Consider the following 22,352-nt stretch of genomic DNA (forward strand, 5'->3'; position numbering starts at 1 on the left):
CTTTTTTGTCCTATGCGATCTTGATAAGGATGTAGCAAGGTTAATCCTCTATCTACAGTCGGCATGGCAGGTCCTGGAGGAGGAGCTGCCTATAAAGACCAGATAGGACCGGCGGGGCCCTCCTTAGCCGTGCGGTAAGACGCGCGGCTACAAAGCAAGACCATGCTGAGGGTGGCTGGGTTCGATTCCCGGTGCCGGTCTAGGCAATTTTCAGATTGGAAATTATCTCGACTTCCCTGGGCATAAAAGTATCATCGTGTTAGCCTCATGATATACGAATGCAGAAATGGTAACTTGGCTTAGAAACCTCGCAGTTAATAACTGTGGAAGTGCTTAATGAACACTGCGAGGCGGCTCTGTCCCTGTGAGGGGATTTAATGCCAATAAGAAGAAGAAGAAGGACCGGCGGGAGAGGAAGTTGAGAACAAAAGCTTAGGATGTTGTCAATGAACCCCAAGTTTATCAGCTGATTAAGTACTAGCGGGGTCCAAGCGTAGTGTTCGCGTGTTGTCGACGTTCTCCCCTTTGATGAAGGCACCTTGGAGTACGTATTCTAATCCAACAAAGTACGTACTGGTCCAAAAACTTAAAAAAGTTATCGACAGTACAAGTTTTTAATTATTATATATTCTTCTAAAATATTTGACAGACATATTGAACGAATTTATAATAAGCAATATACGATGTAAATCGTTAGTTGTTAGAAAAATGTGGCAAAATTCCGGCGTAATTATCAGAAAATTGAGGGTAGACGAAATGAAGGCGTTGTGAGGTTTGAGTAAGTTATCATCAGCGTGTGATTATACATTAACACCTCAGCGTGTCGATCAGTGCGCAGCAAGCCATGACTCGGCCTCTTCTGGTCAGACCTCCGTGGCGCGCACACGAACCCACGGAGAGCTACTGTCATAACAATTCGCTCCGGTCAATTTGGGGCCACACATTTTGGCGTTCCTGCTAGGTTATTTGTTGGATCCTGACGCTGATTTCAAAAGGTGAGTTGAATTCAATTTGTTAATGTGCTGATGTGTTTAAAATTTTTGATGATTAAAAAATACAAGGCAATGGGTTTGTATTACTACAAAGCGCGTCTGGAAGAACGCTGCAAAATGGATTGTGGCTTGGAAAATCACAAAGCGCGTCTGGAAGACCGCTGGAAAATGGATTGTGGTTTGGGAAATCATAAGGCCCGTCTGGGAGACTGCCGAGAAAAGGGTTGACAATCTAGAAAATCCCAAGGTTGGTCATGGAAGCATTGATATTGGTTAAAATAAATTTAGTTTGAAATGTATAACTTTGCGACTTTAGTGTACATGAGACTACCAGTTAAGCTAGTTCTATCGAAATCTGGGAGATGTGGAGATCTATCGTATGCTACAAAGTTGTTTGGAAGGCTTAATATATTATCTTCAAATTTATTTTGGAATTTACTGACTTAGTAGTCGTAGCGAAGTTACCCGTTGGATGAGATATCCAACATTCACGAAGCTTAAAAACGTTGCCAGCATTCACAAAATCATAAGTTTGGAGTTGTTGGCTAATAGTACTGGTTAACATAAGCCTACATTTTATGTATATACTTATGCTATCTCATTTAAGTATGATGTCTCTGCGAAATTTTAGATAAATATCATATTTTAGGCCAGATGTTCCCAAATTACTTGTACATGCGACTCACCTAGCAGAATCGCATATTGCTTGCGACCCTCCCACATTGGCTTTTAGAATTTGGATCAAAATGAGTTCGCGTTAGATTGAACAAACCATTATGAATTGCTTCATATTCCATCATTATATTACTTTGAATTGATTGGAAATGATTTGGAATTCAAACAGATTTTGAAACGGATTTGGATTAGATTTTGGTTGGATTTGAATTGGATTTGTACTGGATTTGGATTGGATTTGAATTAGATCTGGATTAGGATTGATTGGATTTGAATTTGGAACGGATTTGGATTAGATGTTGATTGGATTGGATTTGGAATGGATGTGGAACGGATTTGGATTGAATGTGGAATGGATTTGGATTGGATTTGGATTGGATTAGGATTGGATGTTGATTGGAATTGGATTGAATTTGGATTTGATTTGAATTATTTTGATTTTATTGTATTTGACAAAATCTCAAAATTTATTGTTCTCTATTCACTAAATAGATCCAAATCTAATGGCTGTGATAGATTTGTAGGACAAAATAAGGGCAAAAGTATGAATCAAGATTCGTCCTTCGCAACCCATCATTGATCAGCCTACGACCTTCCTGGGAGTCGCAGCCCACAGTTTGGGAACACATGTTCTAAGCAGTTGTTAGCAAGTTCAACATCGATGTGTTGAAGATCAGCTTGCTGGTATTTCTATATATAAGGTGATAGTTGGATTTAATGGACGGTATTAGATATTTAGATTATTGCTACAGTATAAAATGTTTCTTGTGAGATCATTACCAAGACCATAACACTAGGTACCAATTTAGTTTAACATTTAAACGATACAACCAAATAACCTATTTATTTTGGAGTTCAGTTTTCAAAGGAAATAATCGGTTTCTCAAAAGCAATATGTTCATCTTCGTCTCGCGTAGATTACTTTAAAAAAATCATTGGGTTCTATGCTAGAAGATTTTTTTTTGCCTTTTTTTAATGAGAGAAGAAGGGAAATGTGAAGTTTGGGTAAGTTATCATCAGCGTGTGATTATACATTAACACCTCAGCGTGTCGATCAGTGCGCAGCAAGCCATGACTCGGCCTCTTCTGGTCAGACCTACTGCTACTGTCATATCAATTAGCTCCGGTCAATTTGGGGCCACACAGGCGTGATGATAATCGAGACATTACTGTAACTTGTACATAAGAGTTATTCATATTTTGACTTTTTGATCCCCATTGCTTTAACGATTGCATTTGCCATTTTAATAATCCTCCTAAATGCTGGATGTAAGGTACAGTAGGGCAAGTGGGTAAAGGAAATCGTATAGTTCATGTTCATCAAGTCATAAAAGTTAAATATAATATTGAAATTGATCATATTTATGACATAACGAATCCAATCTTTATATGCATGCGAACATCATTTTTGAAAAATACTTTTAGGATATTAAATATTGGGAAAACCAAAAAACCTGTTTGAATTTTTCACTTGCCCCACTTGTGGGGTAAGTAAAAAAATATTTTTAATGGAGGTTTTTTTTCAATGTAAGAACACATTTTTTGTTCATAAATTTCATGCAAACGATAATTATACTGAAAAAAGCACAATTGTGTTCTGTTGTGATACTTTTTGATACTTTGATACACTGGAGTGTCTCCATTAAATGATTTTTCATTTTTTTGTTTTCATTACTTGAACTTTTTGAAATCTAACATTTCATCTCCATTTGTGTCGAACATCATTTTCTATTTCAGGTTCATAATAAGATAATGAACCTTGGCTATAGTGTTGTTTTGTGTATGCAGAGTAATTATCGTTGAAATGTTAGTCAAACCTGAAATCATCAGTGCTTCAAACAATCCACTTAAGATTTCAGTAGAAGAGTCTATATTGACAAATGGCTAAGTCTTCTAAATTTCGACTAAATAAATCATAGTTGTTGATATATTTGCAATAGTAGTGATTCTTGTATTTAAGCTCCATAAATACCATTTTTTCACAAATTATTTATCAAACGTGGATTACTTAATAGGTACACTGACAAGATTTGCCCTTTCGGTTCCTGATTTAGTATAACCACGTATCACTCTAATAACTAAAAGCCTTCGAATTAGTTGAAATTGGTATCATTTGTTCATATACGGTAAATAGAAATTGTTTGTGTTTGAAAAATAGAGGGATGCATTCAGTGTCGGAAAATTTTCACTTGCCCAACTCGTGGTAAAAAACAGGCAGTCATAAAATATTTTTTTCAAAAGAAAACCAATCTATCAGTGCACTAATTTTGAATGTGTTATGAAAACATAAATAATATTCATATTTATTGACACGCAAAACAACTTCTGCAAAAGATAACGTTGACATGTTAATAAACTTTTACTCTCGCATGTTGAAATGGTTCATTATTTCATGTTGCACTTATTTAACACAATGATTTGAATGGCCTTGTATGATTGTGATGTTAAATAGAATAATTCTGTGCTTCATTAGTGATATATTTGCGTTTTCTTCACTTACTCCATTTACCCACTTACCCCACTGTACCTTATTTGATTGTGCACATGTCATTTAAAATTTGTATGTGAAATGCCGTTACGTGAGGTGGCCTATGAACTATTTATATAAAATCAACGCATTGACTACATACTACACTTCTCAAGCTGAAAGGCAGTAGTTGTTTCGCAGCGATTCGTCGTTTGGAAGCAAAGTTATGAATAAAGCAAAAATGCTCATTATTGCTATTGATGTTATTCTTTAACGTGTTAAATTAAATTTCGCACGATTCAGTATTCTTCTAATAGCATCTCTTGCAAGCATCAAATCGTTTCGCAACAAAAAAGACCTTTTTCCTGGTGAAATTTTTCATGTTGCCGATGTACTCATATGCTTTTAGAGCTTGATGGAAAGCGTTGGGGAACTGTTTTGCATAAAAGTTACTGTTTTCATAGTAATTTTCATATAAACTTCAAACTGCGTGTGCTCACCCAAATTAGATCCAAATTAGCTCAAAATTTGGGAGGATTATTGAAATGGCAAATGCAATCGGGGCCCTCCTTAGCCATGCGGTATGATGCACAGCTACAAAACAAGACCATGCTGAGGGTGGCTGGGTTCGATTCTCGGTGCAGGTCCAGGCAATTTTCGGTTTGGAGCTGTGAGGCGACAATGTCCCAGTGGGGGATGTAATGCCAATGAAGAAGAAGAAGAAGAAGAAGAAGAAGAAGAAGTAGAAGAAGAAGAACAAGAAATGCAATCGTTTAAGCATCTGGGACAAAAAAGTCTAAATTTGAATCACTTTTTGGAATGATATCATGAACAATATTAAAAGTAATCAAATTTTAAGCATTTTTTTTTAAACAAATAATCATTCAGAAGCCAGAAATAGTACTTTATCATTTAAAAAGCAGTATCTTGATGTCAAAGTTCACATATTATATTATTGTTTCATATTATATGTAGTTATAATGCTTGTAATCTGAACAGAATATTAGCATTATTATTACCATCCTCACGTTTTAGAAAATCAAAAATGTTAAAACGGAAAAAGACGAGAATAGAAAATGTTTAATTCCTGGGTGAAAATGAACGATACGATCAACGTTGGCGTTGACATTGATTCAACGTTCTTTGTTTACGTTGACGTTGATTTGTCAAAAATTCAACGCAACGCCGTCGACGTTGCATCTTTAAAAGGTTAATGTCGGTTAAAGTAAGTTGCCCGAAAAATGAGTGAGCTTTTTGCTTGAGTAAAATGGCAAAAAATGAATTTTGACCATAACTTCTGAGGCCATAATGCGATCGGACCAATTTTCAACAGTTAATAACAGGATAAGATTTTCCGACGAATGCAACTTGTCGCGAGGTTAGGTGTCCGAAAAATGAGTAACATTTTTTTTGTGATTTTTCTATAGAAAAAATGATATTTTGGCTATAGTTTCCGATCCCATAGTCCGATCTGGCGATTTTTCAATAGGAAACAATGGGACAGGATTCTGAGTCGAATGCAACTTGTTGGCAGCAAATCGGTTGAGGATGAGTGCCTGAAAAATGAGTGAGACTTTTTTACGCGGTTTTCGCATAAACGAATGTATTTTGGCCGTAACTTCCAAGTCCAATTTTCAATAGGAAACAATGGAGCAGGATCCTGCTTTGAATGCAACTTGTTGCGAGCAGATCGGTTAAGAATAAGTTCCAAAAAAATAAGTTACACTTTTTAGGCGATTTTCCTATAAAAAATATTCGGGCCATAGCTTCCGAGCCCATAGTGCGATCTAGCCAACTTTCAATAGGAAATAATAGGGCAGGATTCAGCATCGAATGTAACTTGTTGCGAGCAAATCGGTTGAGGATAAGTGCCTTTTTGGATTTTTTGCGCACACACACACTCGGATATTTTTTGGGATTTTCAAAACATTCTTTAACGAAACCAAGGAGTTTTTTTTTTATATTTTTTTCATTTTAATATACATTTTTAATCACCCCCCTTCTTGACCTATTGGAGACCAGTAGGACATAATTTTAATTAACTATTTTTAACGGCCTAACAAAAGTAACGTGAGGACACTCCTCACGGAATCCAAGTTTCAAAGTGCTCGCGTTTTCGGGAGCACACCACTCGATACGGAGGTGGCGCACAATTGTCATTTTTTGTTGATTTAGCTTTGCTGCGTCGCAGCATGCATGGAATAATAAAAACGACAGTTGTGCGTTCGAGTGGTGTGCCCCGAAAACGCGAGCAATTTGAAACTTGGATTCCGTGAGGAGTGACCTTAATGTACTTTGTAGTCCGTCATGCTTCATCACCATTTAGGAACATGGCGTTCGTCCGTCACACGTTGCAAGAGTAGAATAATTGCATAAAGTGGATATCGCATAGATTTATATTGGGTGTGTGTTTGCGAATTTTCAACAAGCTTGGATATTAGATCATTGGATTTTAAGCAACGTAAGTTGGACTGACAAATTATGAAGCAAACGCGCCATGTTTTCCGTTTTGATTCGGTTGAAGAAGTAACTTTAAATACTAAACGACTTTGTACCTTTCAAGAGGATATGTGCTGTAGCTCAAACTCTGTGAAAACTGCCGAATACATTCTCAAAAATTGCTATGGGCCGTTTTACGCCGGGATTCATATTACCTCAGTCTCCCTAATAATCTACCATTGTTTCAACCATATGGGCATTACGGTTCCCTTAACTCATGATCTTGGCAAGTTATTTGTAAAAACACGTGTTTTTGTCTTTCTTGTATATAAAGTATATTTAATTGTTGCTTTCTTGTACAATCACCTTAAAATTTTCAGTTCAAATTTTAAAATAACCCAGCTCACATAGCAAGATTACTTTCGACTGACATCGAATTGTTTTGACGGACGTCTTATTGGAAAGCTCCTCTGGTTCTTGTGATCAGTTGATTTTTGAACTGTCACTTTTAAGTATAATTTGATTTTAGTTCGGGAAATGAGATGCACCCTAAATATAGGTATTTACATATATGCTAAAAAATTTGCAAATAAATTTGTGATTTGGCAGGGTATATGGTTGTGGACTTCATATCTTTTTTTACTACGGTATCTTTATATTACCTTTAATTTCTGATGTGTAATATACATAATTGTTATCTTAGTGTATTGGAACAATTGCACGAACAGTTGTTCTCCAAGCTTACAATATTTATTTAGCAAATAGAAAATCATTATATAACCAACGATTTGCAGTGAGCACAGTTAATTGCATCGTTATCCATTCGCGATGAAATACATAATTTTGAGCTGCTTATTGCTGCACGTATTTGTGTCAGCAGCATTGGTAAACATACTTCTTGAATCCCGTTATTTAAAAATGATTAATTTTTGTACATTTTATAGCCACCTATTTCGTTCCTGCGGGCATGTGCGCATGATCACTTGAACCGCGACCGGACCACTCAGTGTAAAATACAGAAACTACAAATCGATGGAAACCTGCCCAACATTGAGGAATACATGAAGTGCATTTTCATGGGATACCGATGGTTCCCGAACCGGAGGAAGCCCGTTGATGTGGGTAAGCTTGCCACCGACATAGGAGCTCCGAAGGATCAAGTGCAGAAAGTGATCGATCGTTGCGAAAAGGATTCTAGGAACGATGCTGGTGCCATGGACTTTTTTGTTTCATTGTTACGCAGCTCTGAAACGAAGGCAGCTTTCAATAAGTTCCTCCAAGAGAGGGAGGCAAAATTCTTCAAGGATAAGCTTTGCGATTGAATATGCGATTTATTGTAGTTTGTTTTAGCTTTGATTGCTTATTTACAGCTTAACAAATTTAATAAATAGTTGGAGGATTAAATTACTGCTATTTAGCTCTACTATGCCAGCTCCTTCATTTTCCTTCAATTTCAGACAATTTTGTTCCGATTATATGCGTAAATATTCCATTTTCAAACCGTTTTGTATTCAGTGATCAAACACTTTCACCACAGCTGCTAATATAAGCGACAAAATTGATATTACATTTGCATTTCTTTTTTTCTACCCGAATCTTGGTAACATGCACAATTCGTCATTACGAAACACAAAATTCTGAATTGATCTTTCCCAATTTAATTATTAGCTTAATCAACATTTTATTTTATTTCACTCAAAATCTATTTTGAATACATTTATAATTTAAAATACCTACAAATAAAAAACGAGATAGTGTTGCAAAAAACATTATACAAAACCAAGGATATTCTTCAGGCTGGTTCACATTGCAGCGCTTTTTTGTATTATTTTTAATTCTTCATTAACGAGATTATTAGTTCGAGTCTGGCTCATCTCGTAATCATAAGTTAAAAATCACAATCGGACAATAATTATTATTTTCGTATTCTTCTTATTGACATTACATCCCCTACTTGGACATTGTCGCCTCGAAGCTTTAGTGTTCATACAGCACTTCCACAGTTATTAACTGCGAGGCTTCTAAGCCAAGTTATCATTTTTCCATTTGAATATCACGAAGCTAACACGATGATACTAGAGAAGTCGAGAAAAATTTCAGCTCTAAAATTTCCTAGACCGGACCCGATTATTTCAATTCAACTTATACATGAAAAAATTCCTCTATCTCCCCAAAAAATCGATGGCAATGATCCACTCCAGCTAATTTCGTGGAAATCATCGCCCTCGATTGATAAATCCCTAGCAGAGTGCCGGTGCGACAGCAGGTCATCAATCTTCCTACAAAATAGGGAAAACAACATGACAACATCTTAAACAGTGACGAAACATCATAAAGATGACGATTTACGGCTGATCATTAATAACACTGTGGCTTCGAGACGCATCCTCCTCTTCGAGTTCTTCCTCATACCGAGCACATGTGTGTCTGCCTACAAAAGGTAATTGTCACCGGTAATTCCCAAATGCATTTTTCGACAATTCAACCTTCGCTGGTACCTACACCGGAACGATAAATTCGGCTGAAAACGCTCAACTCTTCCGCGCGTTGAGTGAGTTAAATTATGATAGGCCAATTGAGCCGGGAGGGAATCGTTGTCGCCGTCAATTGGTTGGAAATCGGGGAATCGATCTTCCGATGTGCGCCACGTATCCGGAGGGAAGACACGGATAATTCCCTTGTCGAACATCGCTTTGGATGGGTTATTTATTTCTGGGAAAATAGAAATAAAAAATGATTTTTATTTCCAACACTGGGTGGCATGCTGAACCCCTTCATGGAACGTCTTGACTTCGTTGGAAGTAATGAGCCGAGGGGAATCCGCCAATTTTAAATGTTCGTTCGGATTTGAGAGAAATACTGTGGGATTGATTGTTGGTCCGTGTCTTCCCAGGAGGAACTATCCGAGCAAGAATGTCGAGCTCCGGCGCGGAAGAATAACGAGAAATTATTTACGAGCCAACTTCAGCACCAGCCAGACTGCCAGTTCCATTTTTGGCCAGAAAGGTGTCGTATTTTATACTTATATGACTCAATGCGTTCAAAGTGACAAGTTACATTACGACGGGAATAAATTCCGAGATTATGTAGACCGTGGCTTTGCGGCCAGTGCGGGTGGAGACTGTATGGCGAACACTTGGCTTGCGAGATTCTTATTTCATCCCAGGGGCGCAAAGGTGCGACACATATATAAAACATTTGTGAGTTTTATTACTTACATGATTTCTTTGGTTGAACCACCGCCCGTTCTAGCCTTGATACTTTTCGACGCGCGAGGAAGGTTTTGTTTTCAGTTTGGAAAACGATTTTGCTTCAAGTAAATCGATATGACGCAAACATTTGTTTTTGGGTTCAAGTATGATACTAAAGCATTAAAAATACTAAATAAATTACAACTAGCAAATTAACGGAACTGTTCCAGTTTTTATCTTATTTAAAAATCAAAATATCCTTCTTCTTCTTAGTTTCTAAGTCAAGTTACCATTTTTGCATTCGTGTATCATGAGGCAAACATGATAATACTTGACTTGGTTTGTAGTCGCGTATCTTATCGCACGGCTGAGGAAGGCCGTAGGCTGTAATTAATTTTCTGTGGAAATCAAAATGTTCATGGAAAAATACAAAAATACAGTAAACGCGCTCGCCCATTAGTTTTGGAAAATTTGGTAGATTTTTTATCTATGGGAATATTTTCAATTTTCAATTGCGGAATAACATTTTTTCTACCATAGTGTTGCGCTCGTAGAAAAAAATGGCTCTCCTTCCGATAGTGGAAACTAACTGGAAGCCGATTCTGTCATCCTAGATTCCGTCCAAAAAGCGAGAACATAAAACTATTCTTTATGATGTATACGTCGAACGAGGAGTGTAGTAGACGGAGGATGAGGTGAAAAATCTGATCCCGGATTGCGGGTGACACACACGGTGCATTTTGTCAAAGTGCACTTCTTGGCGGTTCAGCAGCGGTGCGAATGGTTTGTTGTGGTCCCCTCTGCACTCTAGTCGACGACAGACGACGTATAAGACGTTAACTTCTTTATTGTTCTATTCTACACTTACATTGGTTTGGCTGCCATGCCACGATCTTCCTGCAAGGGATCGATGCATGGAGTTTAATTTGATTTAGCGTTTGCGGTTTAGCAGCTTTTCTGCTTCCAGCTGGCGAAGGCTGCCGCCGCGTGTCATGCTGGATGGCGCTTTTTCGGGTTTAAGGTTACAGAGCCGATGTGATGCTGCCTCAACTCGAGTCGGTCCGACGATCGGTTGATGTCGCGACAGTCATTGCTGCTCTGATGGTGGGGAATCGGAAGCTAATCCATGGAAACTGGCGCCAGGTCGTATGTGGGTTGTCGGTTTGACACCGTCTGGGTATTAAACAATGGTATCGATTTCATATCTGAGTCGAAGCGTGTTTGTTAATTTATACTCCTGCAATTGCCTGCAATCTAAAATGATTTATTCAATTTTGCGTTATTATGAGTAGATGTGCTGTAATATTCTTTTCATCTAGAACAAAACAATTCAATAGTTAAAAACAATGTAATAGTTAATTCATTTCAAAAGAAGGTTTTAGATCAGCGTGAATAAAAAATTTGTAGCACCTTGTAGTATTTTGGCACCTTGTTTTGATTTTGTTTGGAAGTTTTGATTGACCTTTTTCGAAGTATCATAAATTGCAATGATTGAATTGAATTATCTTTATTTACGAGATTTTCGGCCCTAGGCTGGTTCATCTCGTGTAAATTGAAATGATTTAATTGAAAGGTTAGTTCTAATGCGTATTCATACGGTAAATTCAATCCATTTTGAAGTTCAATGACGGTTGCCAAGAATTTTTTTTTCATCAAATTGCAAAAGCGCACCTTAATTCGGTTATGGGCACTCTTCTTTTATTGACAAATCGTTCAATATCAATGCAGTTATTAAAAAACATATCTACAAACTTATTTCAATGACTTTTTTATGCAATGTTTTAGAATTATTTAGCCGTAATTTATTGAAGTAATAAGTATTATTATTTTTTGTTTTTGGGCATGTCGCATGTCTAACCATTGGATATGCACTTTTTGGAACTAAGCGTTCACCGATTTACACGCAACAAGTTGCATTCGACGAAGAATTCGGTTTTATTGGATGCCTTTTAAAATTGGACCAATTTGACATTATCTACTAAAGTTGTTGGAAAATCATCGTTTATTTTAAAAGAGCTCTTCATTGAAGAAGGAAGAAAAACGCGAGATTAAAAAAAATATTGGTTTGACTGTGATGTATATAAATGAATGTAATAGAGTAGGTGTACCAGTTTTGGCTATAGTTAGTCGTCATATCAAGATAAAGTCAATTTCCACGATATTCTCTCAACGAACGGGTGATGTCCAGACGTTCGAAAGTAGTTTAAGGATTCGAAAATCAGAAAAACTTTTCATGTGAATTCAATACAAAAGTTTTACAACAAGTTTCAAAAGTAGGTGAATTTGTGTGTTATGGATTAATGGTTATTTAGTCTTGAATAAAACACAAAAACCATTAAAATGTCTTTGAAAATGGGAAAATAATCACTAAGATTTATTAATCTACTAGCAGACCCGACGAACTTCGCTTCGCCTAAAATTGATTCATTCTATGATTATTTCTCGAGTTATTAAGAAATGTCTCTTTCATTTGTATGGGAGCCCCCCTTTCCAAAGGGGGAGGGGTCTAAAACCATCTTAAGAACCTTCCCCGTCCCCAAAAACAATTGCATACAAATTTTCACGTCGATCGGTTTAGTAGTTTCCGAGTCTATAAGGTTCAGACAGACATAGAGTTATAGTACCAGAAAAAGCAGTATGTGACAAATCGCCGCGTTCCTGTTTACCATTGGCGATAAGGCAATATCCCAGCATTTGTGCCACTTTCAAAGAAATTCTTCGTGGAATGTGTGCTCCCGAATCTTTAAAGCTTTATACCAGTAGGGTAACCGTACCCTTAGTGGAGGTAGCACCAATAGTGGAGGTAGTGGGGTTTTAATGAGATTTATCATATTTATACACTTTACGATGGTTTCAGTTGATGCGTCTTGCTACAAATATCCTGTTAAATGCAACTTATCCTAAGATTTCACTTGAAAAACTATTGAAAACAATGATTTTCCTTAACAAAATTGACTCCCTTGCACCTATAGTGGTGCAACTGTACCAATAGTGGCGAGTCTCATAAGAAACCAATGGATAGCACCACTATCGGAACCAAAATTATTTTTTACCGCCACTAAAGGAACAGTGTACCCATAGTGGTGCAAGCAATATTTAGTAATTGTTGATGTTAAATGACATCTATCTCATTTTTGTTAGTAAATTTATTAGTTTCTCTATTGACTAAGATAATGAAGCTGTAAATTTTCAATAATTATCAATTTTTAAAAAATATTTTCATTTGTGGATCTACTAATACCTCCACTATTGGTACCGTTACCCTAAGTATATAAAAATATAGGAATTAAAGGATTTTTATTGTATTTATGATATGGAGCTAGCTCAAGCCCAGAAAATTGCTAGAGGAATCCTCTGCAACTTTCTAAAATGCACAAAGATATGTATTTCAGTTTGTGTTTCAGAAATGTGATAGCAAACTTTTGACGTCAGCAGTTTGTCAGGTATGAAGAAATAATTTTTCCTTTCTCACACAAAAACTTGTAACAAAAGGATATCATTTCCTTACAAATTCACCCTTTTTTAGGAAGATCGGAGACCCATAGTCTTATATACAATCAACTCGACGAACCAGGCCAGTGGCGTAGCCATGGGGGGGGGTTTGGACATAAAACCCCCCCAAGAGACGAAATTTTTAGAAGAAATTTTTTTTTGTAGGAAAAATACGGAGGCGGCGGACAACTGTCATTTTTGTTGATTTAGCTTTGCTGAGTCGCAGCATGCGTGGAAAAATAAAAATGACAGTTGTGCGTTGCTTCCGTATCGAGTGGTGTGTCCCCGAAAACGCGAGCACTTTGAAACTTGGATTCTGTCAGGAGTGACCTTAACATAATATTATTCTATATTAGATGTAAGAGAAAATATTCACCGAGAATGTCAACTATTATTCACATATCAATTGACATTTTAGAGAATATTAATCTCGCTTAACTTTTCAAAAGGACCAAAGTAACATTTTTCACATGAATTAAAATCATGAAAAAAATGATATTCTACTACCTAAAGTTCTTTGAACTGATATAAGGTGTAACCGACAGGGTACCGTATGATTAATAAATTACAATTACGCCTATGAAAGCTTTTGAAGGTTACTTAGTTAAAAAAGGTTACTTAGTTAAAAAAGTAAGCGAGATTTTCTCTCACATAAGGGAAATTCACTTAACGTCGTAGGTTGGAGCGTATCTGATTATTGAAATGTTTCATACACAATCACAAGGGACATATTTCAAATCGCTTATGAATCATTTCTATAAATAGGGACACGGCAGGTATTTTCGTCTGTTCGTCATAGTCTCGAAAACCAATAAAAGAGACGCTTTTTTGTAAAACTCATACGTAAAACTCATAACATCAAATCGTAAGCTCAGGAGAAACGTTCTGCTATAGTGGAGTTCTAGCAAATGTACGTTGCTTTCGTTGGTTTTAGCTCCTATGACGATGGACGGAAATACCTGCCGTGTCCCTAGATAGGCAGCAACCTACCCCGTTAATATTATATTCAGCAAAGTTGAAAAATGGCACGCTGCAAGCTCATTACTTGGTCGGTGTTCCACTCTTTGAGAATCCCAGACCCCTCCCCCTCTTTTCCCCTTTGTCACACTTTTTTGTATTCCTAGTATATGTACTGTAACAAAATCTTAGACCCTCTGCCCCCTAAAAGCTGTGTTGTCATTTTTGAACGACCCCTAACCTGCACAAAGCGTTAACAATAAATCACCCAATTAAGTGTCTACTCAGTTCGAAGCTGGGGTTCTTCGTGCGTGCCGCTTGCGACTGGTTTGGAAAATGTTTGGAGCTGGTTAAAAAGATTAAAAGCAATAGTACATTGTTGACCCGATTTTGTCACTCCCTAATTTTGTCTAAATTTTGTCCCCAAAATTTCGACCCGATTTTATTACGTGCCGGATTTATCACGTTTTCGACCCGATCCTGTCACAAAAAAAGTTGAAAATTTTTATTCTTCTTTTTATTTTTGTAAATAATACCACAAACAACAATGATTTGAACTTTTACCGCCTGTGGTTTATTATCAGTGACTTCTGAGTACCTGTGAAGAACTTTGTAAGCATTTTCGACTAGAAGTAACGGGTATCGTTAACGCATTTTACCTTTCCAAAGCATAACTCATTCATAATTGTAAAATGAATTCAAAAATTGAAAATAAACATTTTTACATATTTTATTACACCACAATTCACCAGAGGGGTACAAAATCGGGATATTACTTTATTCTACATAACATATTATTATTTATTCATATAATATCAACTTTCAATAATAACAAGCATCAATGAAACCGAATTAATGATGTGAAATAATCGAAGTCTAAGTTTGTATCAGAATATATTGGACATAACATACAGGACTAGAACAAGAAATTAGCTTCAACGGCTTCTGGACAAAAACAGGAAGTGACAGGATAAAAAACAAACAGAAAAACCTAGATCAATCCAAATTGGTGGTGCCTTTCTCGCGCATTAAAAAAATAAGAAAAACACATAAGAGAGGTCGAAATAGCACTTTAGGGGGATAGATTTTACTTTTTCCATCAATTCATATGCATTTGCGGTTATTTGAATGCATTACTTAATTGGTAATTTTTTTTTTCGTTTCTGAATTTTTTTCCCAACGGCAGAAAAACAATGTTTTTTCAATAACTTTGGAACGCACCGATTGGGCCAATTTTCAATAGGAAACAACTAGACCGCAATCCGCGTCGACTGCAACTTGTTGCGAGCAAATCGAATAATGCTAAGTATGTCTCACATTTTTGTACCCACACATACAGACATCACCTCAAATCGTCAAGCTGAATCGATTGGTATATAACACTATGGGTCTCCGAGCCTTTTATCAAAAGTTCGGTTTTAGAGTGATCCTATAGCCTTTACGTATACTTTGTATACGAGAAAGGCAAAACGTATCTCCAGAAGATACACTAATCAAGGTACGGCAATCCAGAAACAGTCGTTTTTTGTACTGTTGCGCATTACCAGCTACTAATCATCGTAAAACTATGTGGAGCATAAGAATCAAGCAACGTAGCAGAATAAGACGCTGTTTTATTTTATCCTGTTGTATAGCAGAATCAGCCGATAACGCAGAACATCAATACAAATCACAATGGGGACAAAAAAATCAGCTATGTTAGCGCATATGTACTGACAACTGCTTCGTGATAACTTTCACAATTCTTTTGCGGATTCATTGTGTTATGTTTGTTCCGCAAAATCCGGGTATTTCGAAATTTAAATAAATCTCGAGATTTTAAAATCCAAAAATTTTGTCTGGATGCCCCCAAACACATAAATAAACCTAAATGCAGTGAAATGTGTTGGGAAGTAGTCAGCGGCAGCAATAGTGATTAAAAAATAATTGTCACGAAGACACAGTTCCAGGCGATAAGACAATATAGTTTCCATCTGAACTACTTATACCTTACTCGGAATTGCCAGTTTGATTTTCATTTTTTTTTACAATCGGAAAATGATAAACTAACTGATCTACAGGGTAATTGTGTATTGTTTTTGATACTTCGTCATTTGAATAAAAGAAGGCAGACTGGACTTTTCAAAACATCGATTGATTTTTAAAGAACTCGAGCAGAAGAAATTAACTCAATAAGGGAAAATCCATAAATTACGTAACGCTTAGAGGGAGTGTGACGACACATAAAACATTTTCAGATGCTTCATACAGAAAAAGTAACATAGGGGGGAGGGGGGTTGAAATTCGCCAATTTTTGCGTTACGTAATTAATGGATCTTCCCTGATATCTCATTTTGTCATTAATACCATACTCTATTATGAACTTGCCGTGCATAAGAGGTAATACACAAAAAAATAATGCCAAAAACTAATATGCGCTATACTTCAGGCATAACATACCCTTTTATTATGACGCATCACAAATTATTATTCGTTTGGTATTGAAAGCATGTTATGCCTAAAGTATTTTGCATAGTAATTTATGGTATTACTGTTTTGTATTTCGATTTTAAGAACGGCTACGCAGTCTTGAAGATTGAAACAAGATGTATATTTGTCCGACATTTCGACACGGGTATGGTGTCTTCATCACATATTAAAAATATACAGTCGAATTCTCAGTAGTTCATTCTTTTATATTTTAATTCTTATGCGAGGGTAGTTCATACCATTTTCGGTTATCGAGGACGTCGCTCCTGCTCTGGTAGGGATCAAACTGCCTATTCCGGACAAACGCCTATTTCTGAAGAATGAATCACATCCACCGATGCCTTTTTTTGGGCAAACGCATATTTTTTAAGAATGGGTCAAACCCACCGTTGTCTTATTCTGGGAAAACGTCTACTTTTAGGTAGGGAATCATATCTATTATTGTCTTATTGCAAGCAATAAGAGCGAGTAAATTTCTGAAGAAGAAATTGCATCCACCATCCAGAAGGAAATACATTAATTATTGCTGTAGAAGATTGCGACTCTAAGAATGGATATTTTTACGTTGGTTTTCTCAGTCTAATTTGATTAAGATTAAGTTTGACATAGCCCGACGTTTCGGTCCCATGTATTGGACGTTTTTCAAGGGACAATTAAATTAGACTGAGAAAGCCATCGTCATAATATTAATTATTGTTTTTCACTGGGTGAACCATAATTCCGATGGAGGGATAACAATTATCTTTAACTTATACCCAGCTTATACATACTTTCTACGGAAAAATTATGTATTTTTAGTAGTATTACCAACCGAAGTTAGTTTCACCATTGCGGCTTTATTCCAGCATCACTCGTTCAAAAAACTATTTTATTTAACACACAAAAATTATGTCTAACGTCCGTTATGCCAAATGATCATCACCTTTTAAGCTGTTCATACGCAATTATGTCAAAGGACCTTATATCAAATGGGTTTATGCCAATTTATGAATAAACTAAAGGATGAAGAATTTAAATTATGGCTAACGTTAATTATCATACTCATGCTTAAACTCGCACTCTTATCACACAAACACCCCCCCCCCCCTTTCCCTGTTTATGAACTTACCAAAACCTGTATAAGAACTGGGCACATGCGAAAATGCTAGATTCTTATACAAGTATTGTATGAAACCTGAAAATTTTGCGTGATTTTCTTACAATATTTATTTGCGAGCTTAAATATTTTGTATAAGAATCTAACAAATTGGCATCTGCCCAGTTCTTATACAGGTTGGTTTTTTTACAGAACTCTTAGAAAATTTAACAGTCGCTTATTGGGTGCAGTAGTTTTCTAAACCATTACATATCATCACATTCAAGGGCAATAATTTCAATAGTTACCCTTAAAGAAATTGATAGGAAGAAACTCTGTTGTTAAACTACATTGAAAATATATTTCTTTATTATTTCGCGTCTCATTTATATTTTTTCATGGTTACCTTTTTGGACATTGGTTTTCATTTATGAGGTCCACCATCTGTCTCACGCTGTTTGCGTCATAAACCGGCGGTCCAGGTATCTGAAACGCGTAATCATAATCTGCTGAGCGAACTTCTCTGTACAGGAATGCCAGCCGAAATTTATTCCCCAGGCGGTCGTTTGTTCTTAGACATTCGTAGAAATCATACGCATTGGTAGTTCCACGCAATTGACAGTTAGAGATTGCTTCTTCCACTTGGCCGTCCATCTGGTTTTCGTTTATTTCATGAAAGTCACGAATAATTTCTTTCGGCTAAAAATTGCAATAAGAGATTCAGACTTTCAGTTGACTCATATAATACTTACGTCAATTTTGCCGTTTTTGTCAAAATAGCGGAATCCTTTGAAGATGCAGTCCAAAACATTCTTGTAAGCGTCATTCTTAGTTGTTCCTGATTTTCGGAATTCACAAATAGCTTGTTGTGCGTTTGGTGCAAACTTTTTCTCACAAAACTCGGTATATGGCTGCTTCTTTTGACGAATGTTATTTCCCTGTAAGTGAAACTCAGCATTGTATTATGAAGATTTAATATTTTTATTATTTTGTTACGTTACCAAATCTTCATATATTGCTTTGTTTATTGTTGGACTTCCGTGGTACAGTTTAACAATAATTGGTACGTATTTGAGGAGTTTGACGAATAATGTTGTGAAAACAGATTTACAATCAGTCAAACGTGGGAGGTTTTTCAAGGCGTTTGCAAATTCTTGCACTTCATCAACGTCCACTCCATTATATTGTTTATATTTCTGATATTGAACAGTCAGCCTTTCGGTCTAATATTAATGAAATATGTATAAACTTTTCGATCATAACATAAATTGAATGTTCTAACACAGTGATGCTCGGGTTTTGGGCTTTTTTTTCTTTAATTTGCTCCTCAGACAATGAAAACGAGCATTTATCATACAAGTTAGTACTTGGACAAAACTATGTATTAGCTGAGAGTATTATTACAGATATTGGTGTTAAAATCACTCAGCACGGCTTGATCAAAGTAAATTTACAGTGTGGTTCACGGGCCGCACATTTATTTTGCTTTGATTATTTCGTACGGAGTGATATCAACATCAAGTACTGAGCATCACTGTTCTAACAACTTACCGCGAACAATCCCGAATCCACGTTGAATAACTCCAACCGCTGTAAACAGCACCGCACGTAGCACATGGTCCAATTATCTAAAGGCTCCAATGTCCATTTTGCCCAATTCTTGATGCGAACTTCACGGTTCTCATCATTTGGCGTGAATTCCTCACCGCATCTTGAAAATCCAAACAGCACCTGCTCCGGATCGAGCGCTTCCCATCCTAACGACACTGTTGCAGTGAGGCAAAGCTGTAGCATTGCTACAAGAACGATACGACAAGATGCCATGTGATCAGTTGTGGAAATATAAGAACAAGTGTATGGAATATCTGCTACGATCTGTCTTTTATCTGCTTTGAACAGTATGCCTTTAGTAATGTTGATGAGCTAGACGAATGGATATTATTTACCATGTCAATTTTATTGATGATAAGCTAACTGCAATACGAGACTATTAGAACATCGCTTGAGGAACTTGAACTCCCTTATTTATTCACTAGGTCTAACATGTAGATAGTAAGATCATAAATGATTTAAATCCAGAGCATTTGAGTCTATCTCACTCATCTCTGCCCTGTAATAGATTTCCTTCCTGGGCGGCTGCTTGCTTCAGCCCTCTCAGATTCCTATCAACATCCTTTATTTCTTTGTTAAGCCTTTGTCACCACGAGTTTCTAGGTCCGCTTCGCCTTGGCTTTTTCATAATGTGTAGCTGACCCACTTTCCATAGATATCGGTTTTTGATTGCATCGTCGTGCTGTATTTGAATCTTGTCAGCTACGCTTATTTGACTGTTCTGGGGCTTGAGTGGTCCCGGTAGACCTGGGTTGAATCAAAATCAGCGTCGTTGGCATGTTACAAGACGAAAAATGTTCGATCATGCTTTCCTTCGGTTGGAACGTAAAGTCGTAGGTCCCGGCTATTTGTTGATGGTCAAGTATAAACCTGATGATTAAACCCGAGTTTGATTCGTTTGCAAATAACTTATTTCGTTTTTCTACATTTTTTTTCTTTTCAATACAATGCTAGAGGTAAGTTTAATGTTGAGAGATAGAGGGAGATAAAATAATTATCAAAATTGTACTTAGGCCGATACAAATATTTAAAATTTATTTTGTCTCCCCCCTCGGATTTTTTTGCCAAAAAAATTATATTTTGAGGGGCAAAAAAATGAAATTCGGATAATTTTGAGGATTTTCAAAACATTCTTTAACAAATCCGAGGAGTTTTGTTTTTGATTTTTTTTCATTTTCATATTTGTTTTTTATTATCCCCCCCCCTTGACCTTTCGGAGACCAGTATGAAAAAAGTAAATTAAATATTTGTAACGGCCTTATTTCGAATATGTATTGATGCTCTATTTATTTATCTATTTACAAAGATTTTGTTTAAAAAACTCTGCTTCCTTAAACATTAGCATCATTCGGAATCCCTTTTTCGTTCTTTCATCGATGAGCAAACAGGACAGGTAATCAATCGCACTGATATCCGCTCCGAACTCAATTTCACATTCCTTGGTTACTTCGCCCACTTCATTTACAATGTTAAAACCGTAAGGAATCATATCGGTTGCTACCTTTGAGGCATCCAAATGTTTGCCCCCATTTCGGGTCCACCCAGAACCATCAAAAGCACAGTTCATGTATTCTGTAACTTTTGGCGCATTACCATCGACCTCCAGTTTGCTCACTTTGCACTGCAGCGTTTTATCGTTGCTTAGTAGTTTGTTGGCGCAATCCTGGAAGTGGGACATTCCGTTGCACTGTAACGTTGATTAAAACATAAAAATTTCTTCAAACGATTGAGAATATGTTTAGGATTTTTCATCCATTTTGGATGTTAAAGCGAGTTTATAGGGGAACGGTTCGCTACTTCATCTCATAGCTCCTATTTCCATCCCATCAAAAACAAAGCAATGGTAAGAAATTTGGTTTGTTTATTATTTTTGTGATTTTATTTGAAACTATCTTTATATTGGATTCATTTTATTCATGCAGTCTACTTGAGCCTAACCAGATGAAGTACAATACACTGGAAACATTTGTCAAGTTAAGGCCAAAATATTTATGGTGAGTCAGATCCGTAGACAGACAAGTTTTAACTCATAAAGCCTGTCCACGTTAAATTTCGGACACCCATCATCCAATGCTATTTTTTTAAATTTTCACAAACCACTGAGAAGATTAATTTACATGACAGCTGAATCTCTCCGCTTTATGTGCTTCTTTGAGCATATTTTCATTCTTATCAAAGTGATGAAATGGCTACAAATCAATTGGACATTGTCTCAGTGTCCGAAATTTAACGTGGACAGGCTTTATCTAGACCTATAACAAATAGCATAGGAATAACATCGTTCAATGTTGAGTAAAAAATTGCGACGTTACATACCATATATAGAATCAGCGAGAAGAAAATTATCCAGACGATACGATGAAATATCATTTTTCCTGATTCGTGTGCGATATCAAACGTTCAACAGTTGAGCTTTCAATGATGTGTCGTAGGACACCCTTGCAGATTGTATGGATTCAATAAAATGCGGGACGCAGTTGAGTAAATAACCTCTCTGTTCAAGATTTACTAATATCAGCTTAGTTTGATTAATCCTTAACTTCTTAAATCCTTCCTTAACCAGATATTCTGTATTCTCCAAACTGCTGTGGAGTTTGGATCAATGCGTCTACTAGGCCAACTGCGCTCGAAAGCAATCTGAAATCGACCATACGTATGATTTATAACTCAGATATACCCAAACCAGATGTTTCAGGTTCTCCAATCTGTTCTGGAGTTTGGATCAATTGGTCTACCAGGTCAACTGCGCTCGATAACTATCTGAAATCGACCAGTCATGTCCATACAAGTCCGTAGAGCTCACACGTATGATTTGCAGCTCAGATATACCCAAACCAGATGTTCTAGGCTCTACAATCTGCTCTGGGGTCTGGATTATTTGGTCCACCAGGTCAACTGCGCTCGATAACTATTGAACAAAAAATATAACTCGACGTGTTACATAAAAAGTGGTGAAAATAGCTAATACTTTAACAAATTATGTT

General features: G+C 36.6%; 3 protein-coding genes across 4 annotated transcripts; 1 reads left to right on the forward strand and 2 right to left on the reverse strand.

Annotated features, from left to right (window-relative positions):
- The first annotated feature begins 7,381 nt into the window (after positions 1-7,381).
- Positions 7,382-8,034, forward strand: LOC134217643 (uncharacterized). The gene is made up of 2 exons (XM_062696446.1): positions 7,382-7,458; positions 7,518-8,034. Exons 1-2 carry the CDS (start codon positions 7,402-7,404, stop codon positions 7,893-7,895), a joined length of 435 nt encoding a protein of 144 aa, XP_062552430.1. The 5' UTR covers positions 7,382-7,401; the 3' UTR covers positions 7,896-8,034.
- Positions 8,035-18,115: 10,081 nt separating this feature from the next.
- Positions 18,116-19,617, reverse strand: LOC134217644 (37 kDa salivary gland allergen Aed a 2-like). 2 transcript variants are annotated; one of them, XM_062696448.1, is made up of 4 exons: positions 19,309-19,617; positions 18,759-18,980; positions 18,510-18,695; positions 18,116-18,411 (listed from the first exon to the last, which is right to left on the reverse strand). In XM_062696448.1, the coding sequence occupies exons 1-4, from the start codon at positions 19,579-19,581 to the stop codon at positions 18,160-18,162; spliced, it is 933 nt and encodes a 310-aa protein (XP_062552432.1). In that variant the 5' UTR covers positions 19,582-19,617; the 3' UTR covers positions 18,116-18,159. The 2 variants fall into 2 exon arrangements, with proteins under 2 accessions (XP_062552432.1, XP_062552431.1); XM_062696447.1 differs by having other exon boundaries at positions 18,116-18,456.
- A 1,010-nt stretch (positions 19,618-20,627) lies between these two features.
- LOC134217646 (uncharacterized) lies at positions 20,628-21,801 on the reverse strand. The gene is made up of 2 exons (XM_062696449.1): positions 21,685-21,801; positions 20,628-21,055 (listed from the first exon to the last, which is right to left on the reverse strand). Exons 1-2 carry the CDS (start codon positions 21,736-21,738, stop codon positions 20,663-20,665), a joined length of 447 nt encoding a protein of 148 aa, XP_062552433.1. The 5' UTR covers positions 21,739-21,801; the 3' UTR covers positions 20,628-20,662.
- Positions 21,802-22,352: the final 551 nt, after the last annotated feature.

The sequence above is a fragment of the Armigeres subalbatus genome, chromosome 2 (assembly GCF_024139115.2).
Source record: "Armigeres subalbatus isolate Guangzhou_Male chromosome 2, GZ_Asu_2, whole genome shotgun sequence".
Lineage (NCBI taxonomy): Eukaryota > Metazoa > Arthropoda > Insecta > Diptera > Culicidae > Armigeres > Armigeres subalbatus.

Bases quoted from the DNA above. Each gene is read 5' to 3' on its own strand.
- LOC134217643 (XM_062696446.1), top strand. From the start codon at position 7,402: ATGAAATACATAATTTTGAGCTGCTTATTGCTGCACGTATTTGTGTCA. The intron at 7,459-7,517 runs GTAAACATACTT...TACATTTTATAG, and splicing joins TATTTGTGTCAGCAGCATTG to CCACCTATTTCGTTCCTGCG.
- LOC134217644 (XM_062696447.1), bottom strand. From the start codon at position 19,581: ATGGCATCTTGTCGTATCGTTCTTGTAGCAATGCTACAGCTTTGCCTC. The intron at 18,981-19,308 runs GTAAGTTGTTAG...CATTAATATTAG, and splicing joins TGGATTCGGGATTGTTCGCG to ACCGAAAGGCTGACTGTTCA. The intron at 18,457-18,509 runs GTAAGTATTATA...TGCAATTTTTAG, and splicing joins ACAAAAACGGCAAAATTGAC to CCGAAAGAAATTATTCGTGA.
- LOC134217646 (XM_062696449.1), bottom strand. From the start codon at position 21,738: ATGATATTTCATCGTATCGTCTGGATAATTTTCTTCTCGCTGATTCTA. The intron at 21,056-21,684 runs GTATGTAACGTC...TCAACGTTACAG, and splicing joins TCTCGCTGATTCTATATATG to TGCAACGGAATGTCCCACTT.